Raw genomic sequence first — 10136 nt, 5'->3', positions numbered from 1 at the left:
GAGGCCTACGATATAGGTTTGAATTCTTTACCCAACTCGAAACGTTTGATAAAAGTGATAAATAAACGCGTAAAGTGAATTTATGGAACTTTATACTCTCTGTTTTGTTAGCTTCGCGAGATCTGACTAGCAGGTCTTGTAATCATTAAACGTTGCGTTAATTTCCTTTGAACTTCAGACCTTATTAGCCTTTGCACAATAATCTAACCATATAAAGACACTTAAATTGTCAGTAAGGTAATGCTCCGTAATATTTGGTTTTATTTTTACATAATGTAATGTTTACATCAATAAATCATTGTTCATTTTCCTTTATTTTCATTAGCCATTGGCAAGCAATAGCCCCACCTGCAAACTCCATTTACGGAAAACTCGGGTGTCTGAAATTAATCATCAAATATTACTTTTACTGGCATGTACATGAAAAGTAACCGATTTTGAAATTTGATTACAATTTCGATTGTGCAGGGCACACCATTGAGCATGACAACTCTGCTGGTCACGGCCCCTTGGCATTCGATAACGCACTCACTTTCCTGAAATTAACAAAAATTTGGCTGTGTGACGCTGATTGCAAAAATATGCTAACTAAGATTATTCTAAAAGTAAATGAAACAATCATGCTTAAAGTCAGAGCATTAACCAAAAGAAATGTGGATGTTACTTAACTTAATCATGGTGTTGTCATTTTGAAGGCTCAGGAAATATTTACATAAATTTAATAGCTTTTAAGTAATTTTACTCTGCGCTGCACCTAGAACGCAAAGAACTTCACTGGCTTCGAGTTGAAATTGAACCATCAACCGTTTGGTATATATGGCCCAATCACACTAGCATTTGACTACCAAGGCCACGAATGAGTAGGCCTAACCGAGACTTTCAATGGGTGGTATCGGTAATCAAATGGTAGTGGTGTTAGGTTGATAACTAAATGTATAATGCTTCGATTCCACCTGTAAGCAGTTGAACTTTTTCAAGCAGTGAATATCGTTGATCAAAAGCGATTCAAATTAATTAATTACGGTGATATTCTAGTGTAAATTTGAAGTTACAAACGTTTCGTTTACAAAATTTTCTAAATTGTCCCGCAATTAAAATATTTGATCGTAATTCGATCTAAATAACACCGTAAATCTGCATAAAGGAAGAAAAACTTTTAATTATGTGCCATAAATCAATCAGTTGAAATATTTACTGAGTCAGTCAACTATATACTGATGTTTTTTTTATTTTTGACTTAAAACCTGGCAAACCATTTTTTAAAGATTTTGAGCAGTTAAATATAATTAATTCTTTCCCCTCACTTGGGAGTATTATATTTAATTAATTAAAACAAGGACGACATACCGTCTCGTTTATCGCCTGTAAAGTATCTCCAATTGTAGCGAGGTCGCACTTTTGCTTCAGTTCTTGCAGGTGACATTTCCCACCTACACATACCTGCAAGCGGTTAGCATTTTTAAAACTCTGTTTACAAAACTATTTAAGTAACTTACGCTTTCCATGATACACGCATCACCACAGTCATCAGCTGCTTCGGCATCTAAAATATTTAAAAATTTTGCGGTTTGCATGAAAGAGTTTTATGTTTCTTAGTTTTTATCATTTATCATTGTTCTATCATATCAAGAATGTATTTATTTATACCTAGGGAGAATGTCTATGTCGAGACGGTTTTTAGCCTTTCTCTCAATCCACCCGTTGGTCCCCCCAGTACGCCCCTCCGCTTAAAATAAAACGAATAGTCCCGGTATTTCATTGGCTGCTTAAAATTTACGTTACCTAGCGAGACTGCCTTTGGCTTCGTTACTGAGGTGGTTCGACTATCTATTTCGAGCTTTTGGTTAGTCAGTAAGGAAGGCGAAGGCGGGCCGGCGAGGAAAAAGCGACCCGTGGAATAGAGGGAAACCGAGACTGCCTTTGGCTTCGTTACTGAGGTGGTTCGACTATCTATTTTGAGCTTTTGGTTAGTAAGGAAGGCGAAGGTGGGCTGGCGATGAAAAAGCGGCCCGCGGAACAGAGGGAAACCGAGATTGCCTTTGGCTTCGTTACTGACGTGACTCAAAATCTGTCGCCCCTGAGAGTTGGGCCGTGTTTGTCCCATCCCGCGATACACCCGAAATTTTCTGTCTTTCCGCGGCGAATTTCGGAGGGGGAGGGGGTGGATCGTATGGGGTAGTTTCAGAAGGCCTGTGAGTTTCGGAAACGGGGAGGGGGGGTTCGGGGTGGTTCCGATTTCAAAGTCCCGTGGCGCTCTCGGCGTGCGTTAGTCCCGTGGCCTTTATGCATTAGCCATTGGATACAGGGGGTTTAAAGGGGTACAGAGGGGTTTGATACGACTGCGAGTTTGAGTTATTTTGGCGGGGAAAAGGGTACCACGGAAATTCTCGCATTGGAAAGGGGGAGGGGAGTACTACGGAAATTCTCACATGGAAAAAAGGGGGAGAGGGTACCGCGGTAATTATCACATGGGGAAAAGGGGAAGGAAGGGCCTTACTGGGGTGGTTCTACTTTGGGGAAAAGGGTACCATGAAAATTCTCGCATTGGAAAGGGGGAGGGGAGTACTACGGAAATTCTTGCATGGAGAAAAGGGGGAGAGGGTACCGCGGTAATTATCACATGGGCAAAAGGGGGAGGAAGGGCCTTACTGGGGTGGTTCTACTATGGGGAAAATGGTACCACGGTAATTATCACATGGGGAAAAGAGGAAGGAAGGGCCTTACTGGGGTGGTTCTACTTTGGGGAAAAGGGTACCATGAAAATTCTCGCATTGGAAAGGGGGAGGGGAGTACTACGGAAATTCTCGCATGGAGAAAAGGGGGAGAGGGTACCGCGGTAATTATCACATGGGCAAAAGGGGGAGGAAGGGCCTTACTGGGGTGGTTCTACTTTGGGGAAAAGGGTACCATGGAAATTCTCGCATTGGAAAGGGGGAGGGGAGTACTACGGAAATTCTCGCATGGAGAAAAGGGGGAGAGGGTACCGCGGTAATTATCACATGGGCAAAAGGGGGAGGAAGGGCCTTACTGGGGTGGTTCTACTTTGGGGAAAAGGGTACCATGGAAATTCTCGCATTGGAAAGGGGGAGGGGAGTACTACGGAAATTCTCGCATGGAGAAAAGGGGGAGAGGGTACCGCGGTAATTATCACATGGGCAAAAGGGGGAGGAAGGGCCTTACTGGGGTGGTTCTACTTTGGGGAAAAGGGTACCATGGAAATTCTCGCATTGGAAAGGGGGAGGGGAGTACTACGGAAATTCTCGCATGGAGAAAAGGGGGAGAGGGTACCGCGGTAATTATCACATGGGCAAAAGGGGGAGGAAGGGCCTTACTGGGGTGGTTCTACTATGGGGAAAATGGTACCATGGAAATTATCGCATGGAAAAAGGGAGGTAGCCTTACTGCGGTGGTTCGACTATGAGGAAGAGGGTGCCACGGAAATTCTTTCATGGGTAAAAGGGGGAGGGTGCCTTACAGCGATGGTTCGACTATGGGAAAAGGGTGGCACGGAAATTATCCCATGGGAAAAAGGGGTTGGGGGGCGTACTGGGGTGGAGTGCCTCGAAACACACCACTAGCTGAGGGCCTGCCTGTAAGGCGGGCTTCTCGGCTAGTAAATAAATACATTCTTGATCATATTTTAATAGGCCGATAAAAATATTATCCTACGAGGAGACTTCCCATCAGTACTTCCCCCGCGTAAACCGGTGAAAAAGAGAATTTATCTGATTGGTCGGAATTTACGGCCAACTTCGACGATTTTTTTGCAGTCTAACGAATTCGCAATTCGCGAATCGGCAAGGTTGAAGCGATGAATTCTCCAAAGAAAAGGTTTGTTAATGTTTTTGATAAATGTAAATTAAATAACATTTAAATAAAATTTGAATTTCATGTTTTTAAAAAAAGGCATTATAGAATAGACTGATACAAAAACAGTGTTTTTAATCGTTAATATTTTTCAGGGACGCTCTTAAGCCAAGGCCTAACAATAGCTCAGTCAAAATTGCAGCGGAAGAAATTGGTTTTTATAGTTTGGATATCTGTACATAGATGGTGCTGCTGTTGAAGATATGATACAGACTAACTTCCCCATCCTACCCCCTTTCCGAAATCCGCTAGTTGTGAGGGAAAGAGAACCACTTAGGCGATATATTTTTATCGGCCTATTGACTTCTCCTATATGTTACTTCATACTTAGTATTTCCCCCTTTTTCTGCTATATTCTATTTTACCCTTAGTGTTTTGTTTTTCCCTACTTTTCGCTTTTTTCTCCTATAATTTACTTCATCCGTAATATTTCGTTTACCTTTCCCCACATTTTTTCTTTTATTCTCTTTTTGCTCCATACTTAGTATTTTGTTTTCCATATTTTACCTTTTTGTCCTATTTTATTTTTAATCCTATATTTTAGTTAATGCTTTAAAGCAAATGGCGGCTTGACGTGAAGTAGCTCTTTTTTTAATAGATGTCACTAGCGTCGAAATAAATCACGCGGTATTTATAGGTACCCCTCGCGTTGATTGGATCGTAGGTAAATTTTACCATAACTTAAATTATAGTAATTTTTAACAATATATTTTATATGGGATATACAATTTAGGTTAAGTCCCCTAAGAAGACTATAGGTTGTTTAACTATAAAACTCTACAATGGCACCACACTTTCAAGTTAAGTCGCGTTTTTCGAAGAATCGGATAGATTCATGGCCAACTCTAATAAGAGGAGCGTTTTTAAAATAAAGGTGGATTTGATAGAGCCACTACTTGCTTTAAAGCAAGTGTCGGCTCTAGGTGAAGTAGCTCTTTTTTCGAAATCAAAACAAGATGCTGAAGCTACATTTTGACCCAAAAGGCGGGGCATAAAAGTATGCTTCGCGTTGATTGGCTCGTTTGTAAATTTGTCAATAACTTCAATTATAGTAATTGTTTACAATATATTTTATATGGGATATATTTTTTAGGTTAAAGTTCACTAAGTAAAGTAAAAGTGGTCTAAATATAATACTCTATAATGGCTCTCTGACGAAGTTATTGTTTCGCTATTTTGAATTTTAGCTTCTGTTCCCATTAATAGATGGCTCCACGCTCTCCACGAAAGTCAATTTTTCGAAGATTCGGATAGATTCATGGCCATCTCTAATAACAGGGGTCTTTTCATAATACAGGTGGCAATGATAGAGCCGGCAGTTGCTTTAAACTGAACAAATTTTCCTGTATTTCGGGTTGTGACAAACACGGCCCAACTCTCAGGGGCGACAGATTTTTATAATTTTTTAGAAACTGACATTTGCGTCACTTTTGAAAAGTAGTAATAAAAAACTAAAAACCAAATCGGAAATCGAAGCCGACTTGATGCGAAAACGCGAATCGTAGCGTACGCGTAGAAATAGAAATGAGACTAGAACCATTGCGCTTTGCGCCAATCCCAAGGGAAACGGGCAAGCTAGAAGGCTGCCATTAGAGTGGAATCGGGCTATCCACGCCATCTGACAAGCGAGTTAAACATTGTCACCATGGTTACGGAGGAAATTTTGAAGCCGGTTAGCCACTGCGCATCACGTTGTGCGCAGTGACGGTACTTTTGTGTTTGCGTTTTTTGCGTCTATAAGCATAACCTCGGATAATTAAAAATGGAAAAAAATTGCATTTTTTTGCTTCGTAATAACCGATTTCGGAACTACAATGCTCATTTCATAAGTATGTAATATTATAAGAATTATTTTTCAAGAGACAAAAACCTGGGAATGAAAGGAAAAGCAATTATACAAAAGTTTTCTAAGCCTATTTTATTTCAAGGTCAGTAAATTTAAAAGGTTTATAAAACTGTAATTTACGGTAATGTAGATTCTTGTGAACGTAATGAATTTAATGGGATGACCATTATAAAAAGGGATAAAAAAACTAAACCCTAAACAAATTTTAAGAAAATTTAAAAACTTACATAGCTCGTACCGATAGGTCTTCGAGCAAACAAAAGACGCGAAACTCGGACCAATAGATCTTCTAATTCGCTAATTTTTTCATCCTTTGCATTACAGTCCATAGGTGGTTCCTTTTAACGTTACATAATGAATTTCATATTTGTTTAAATAACTTCTATATTGTCGTTGAAATAATAAATCTGTCTTTTTTACAACTCAACAATGTCGAAAACCCATATAGTGCGTTTGTACTTATAGGAACCTTGTCGAAAACCGACCGAAAACCACAAACAAACCAGATGACGTTGCATAAGACGTTATGCCACGTGATCATATTTAGTTTAAATTATTTTTATTAGATGGCGCGTATATGGTCAATTCCACTCTAATGGCGGCCATCTAGCTGGTACATTTCCCCCCAATCCGATCGTGGTTCTACTCTCATTTATATTTCTATGAGCGTACGTAAAAAAATTCCACTTGAATGCGTCAGAAACTCGAGAATAATCGGTTGACGAACGAACCTTACCACCCAACCAGCAGCTTTTTATTATATAGATATCATATTTGTATTACATCTTTTCTTCCCCACTTAATTTTTTAATTTTCTTGATATTTCCCCTTAGTAAATTCCATAGTAATTTCCTTTACTTTGGCAATTTTATTTAAGTTATAATAAAACTTATACGTACTAGTCGAAAAGGTCACCGCCAAAAACAGCAGAAAAATTGTTGCGTTTAAGTATTTCATTATTAACTGTTCTGAATAGCAATATAGAACGATTAGAGCTTTGGAACGAGTTTAAAAGCTAATATACTTTATTTTATACTTCGTTCGAGGTTGTACGAATTGAGCAATACTTTTACAAAATGATAATCCGCTATTGTTTCGTATATTCGCAATTGAATAGGATATGCAAAATACAAATGATATGCTGCGTATGAGAAAAGTAGGTCTGAAATCAATTGTCAGCTTAGAAATATTTGCGTCCCGTCGTGAAATAATGTTTCTATTATTAATATCTCAAGGTTCAATTTAGTATTCGAAACCAAAAGTTGTGAAAAATGGCGCTACCGTCGCGTAAAAATCCCGAAACAGGGGCGTAGGAACCACGGGGGGCAAGGGGGGCAATGCCCCTCCCTAGAATTTTGCTGGGAGGGGCAACTAATGTTATTGCCCCCTCCAACGTTTTGGTCAGTAGAAGTCTCAAATTTTCTTTTTAAAAGCATAAGAAGCTTATAGAACCTCAACTGTGTTTAAATTTCAGTCTTTTCCCACCAATTTACATAGTAGTAAAAAGTACACACGCATTTGGATAAGCTACACTCGATTAAAAATTCCAAACCATTCTCCAGACCCCTTTTGGATTCCCTTTGCCCCCTCCAACTTCTAGAACGTTCCTACGCCCCTGTCCCGAAATGTGGGGGAAATAAAATGGCTGCTCCATTTGATGTCGTATTAAACATAATGAAGATTCAATTGTATTTTTAGAAATTTTCAATAAATTTAGATTGTGGAATCAAGTCACTTTTTGCATTGGTTTTTAACGAAGAAGCCTTCGCGGCAGAGATCAGGTCCTATTCCGAGGAGTTCGTTGAAGTTAACTGGTCGAATAACCGCGTGTCTTTTTCTAATTTGTTGAGTTTCACGGCCATCAAAGGAGAGCGTAATGAAAATTTCGAAGTAGTCCTTATTTCTGACACCTCTTTAGGCCACAGCGGCAAGGACCAAATGAAGAGTTACCTTGCGCGTCCTTACTCTGTGTATTAAACCTTTTTAGCGAAAGGCAGAAGCTGTTTAATTGTTTATTCTAGCGCCTATTGGCGTGCAAGGTTTTCTGGTTTGGAATTTTCTAGAAGAATAAAATAAAACTAAAACCAAGTCTAAAACTAAACCGGGAAAAAGTTTAAGTATTTTTATGTTTAAAAAAGTGAATTTTGTCTAACATTTTGAACTTATTTGAATGTTAAGTCAATATTTTATTAAATTGATTAATTAAATTTTAACAATAGATACTTAAATTTACTATATTATTGAAGGTTTCGGTTAAGAAGCCCGTAATTTAATTTATTTTTTATTTTTTTACAAATATGCAATTTGAAAACCAAATACGTGGGATTATTTGCTATTCTAAATTATGTTTGGTAGTAAAACTAGACCTCTAGACTAGTTTAAACTGATGAACAATATAACACTATTAATATTTTTTAGTATGTTTACTGATATTAGACATTTTATATCGATACAAGTTAAAAACAAATCCCTTAAAAAGTTTATCTTTAAATTTTTAATTTTTCCGATTTGCCGTAAATTTTCTGGAAATGTTTCCGCATTTTATTTTTCCGGATAATTAACAACACTATTTTAAACATTCGATTTCGTATTTGACGTGCCTCGAAAAAAAATTATATTCGATTCGATTCTCAAAAAATGGTATTTGCCTCAGAAAATATACTATTGAAGTCCACTACTGGTCACCGGTATTCCGAATCTTGGCAACGGGATACTACTCTTTGAAAGAGTCTCAAAGAGAGTCTCAGTCAGTTTACGATTTTTGAAGAACCAATTGATATCTTCCACTCCCATGCATTTCAACTTTAAATAAGAAAATAAAAAGTCTAGATGCAAGTTTAGGATTTGATGAGTTGCTATTTACTACTTTAAATGATAAACTCAATGAACGTTGCGGTGTATTAATGTTTGATGAAACACAAATAAGCACGCGATAGATTATCGACCATCTGAAGCGAAATTAATTATGGCAGTAGTGAACATTTAGATCACACCAACAAGTTCGGAGATCACACGCTTGTGTTTCTATTTTTCACATTTATGGAAGGATGGGTTCTGCGGGTGCCACTCCAGTTACAGTTTAAGCTTAATTAATTTTACAAGTTATAATCAACCTTCATGATTTTGGAGCTATTGTAGATGAAATTGTGTCAGATGTAGCAACTGGAAATCGATCAGATTTGGAGGAGTTTAGTTTTTCTGCTTCACTAACATAAGTTCAATTATAAATAGTGTACATGTTCTACGATTTACCTCATATATGGACATGCATTAGAAACTATTAATTAAGCTTTTCTATAAAATGTAGTTCAGTTCAATGGATAAAATAAGAGTATTTTTGTAGCAGACTCATGAAGGTTCAGTTTTATTTATTACTGCAACCTTCTCGCCCATGACCTGAATAAGTACACATCAACGAGGATTGTACCTAAACTTACAGAGACACACGTTCAACCCAATAACTTCTAAAGTATGTCCGTTAGTAAAGCTACACCTGAAATATTTTTTTCTATTCTTAGCAATATGAAGTAACAATTTTTTTACAGCTCTTAAGTGGTTCAGTTGCGATAGGACCTAGTATTTAGGAAAGGACAGTTGATTCACTAAAAAATAGCGAACCTACCCTATTCACAGAGAGAATGAACCGTCTATTCAACCTTCTGAATGGGGCACGACCCTGTGAAGGAATCTTTCCAGCATCTTCATAACTGATTGTAATTGTTTTATGATATTTTTTTAACTGGTACCACATAGTTCACAATTATATATTTTTTTGAAACTCCAAGATCGGTTGGACTGTTTAGTTTCATAGGAAAATTAGAGAAATAGGTTGTCAAACGAGGATTTTAATTTATTTTGAGCTAACAGACCTTAGAAGGCCTGAAACTTACGTTAAAAAGTACCATCGACTTACCCACGGATTTACTTATGCGAGGTTTTATATATGTACTATAGGTAATAAATTTAATCATTATCCGCTTGAGGTAATCTATCTTTATGCGTATAAATATTGTTTTGCAATTTTTATTATTTGAAAAAGCTTAATTTTAACTTTTTGAAAATTAAGCAATATGAACTTAAGCTTATAGGGTCAGTCCGCTATTGACTCCCTTAAGGTAAAATTAAAAAGTTGGTTTATTATTTATTAATGTAGAAATGAAATTCTTTTACTATAGCATTTAAAAACAAAACTTTATATCAATGTCTAATACTTTTCTATTTATAGCAATACGTCAATCTTCTGGTGTGAACGATCATCCTACTGAAAACCAATTCCTTTACATTTATCGAATGGTAGCACTGAGAACTCTGGTCCAACCTCCCAAGAGAGGAGCTAATGTTGAACTTAGGCCAACTGAGTGCTTTGTAAATATGATTTATCACGCCAATTCAATGAAAGAAAATAGAAAAAAAAGTACCTTTT

The 10136-nt window shown here is 37.4% G+C and overlaps 1 protein-coding gene across 1 annotated transcript; it reads right to left on the bottom strand.

Moving 5' to 3' along the window:
* Positions 1 to 226: 226 nt before the first annotated feature.
* On the bottom strand, positions 227 to 6707 carry LOC149962889 (uncharacterized). Its single transcript, XM_090170385.1, has 5 exons — positions 6613 to 6707; positions 1497 to 1543; positions 1348 to 1440; positions 453 to 536; positions 227 to 380 (listed from the first exon to the last, which is right to left on the bottom strand). The coding sequence occupies exons 1-5, from the start codon at positions 6668 to 6670 to the stop codon at positions 303 to 305; spliced, it is 360 nt and encodes a 119-aa protein (XP_090026511.1). The 5' UTR covers positions 6671 to 6707; the 3' UTR covers positions 227 to 302.
* Positions 6708 to 10136: the final 3429 nt, after the last annotated feature.

The sequence above is a fragment of the Leiobunum rupestre genome, chromosome 1 (genome assembly GCF_980474605.1).
Source record: "Leiobunum rupestre chromosome 1, qqLeiRupe1.1.hap1, whole genome shotgun sequence".
Taxonomy (NCBI): Eukaryota; Metazoa; Arthropoda; class Arachnida; order Opiliones; family Sclerosomatidae; genus Leiobunum; species Leiobunum rupestre.
This window is presented reverse-complemented; position numbering and strand designations above follow the sequence as displayed.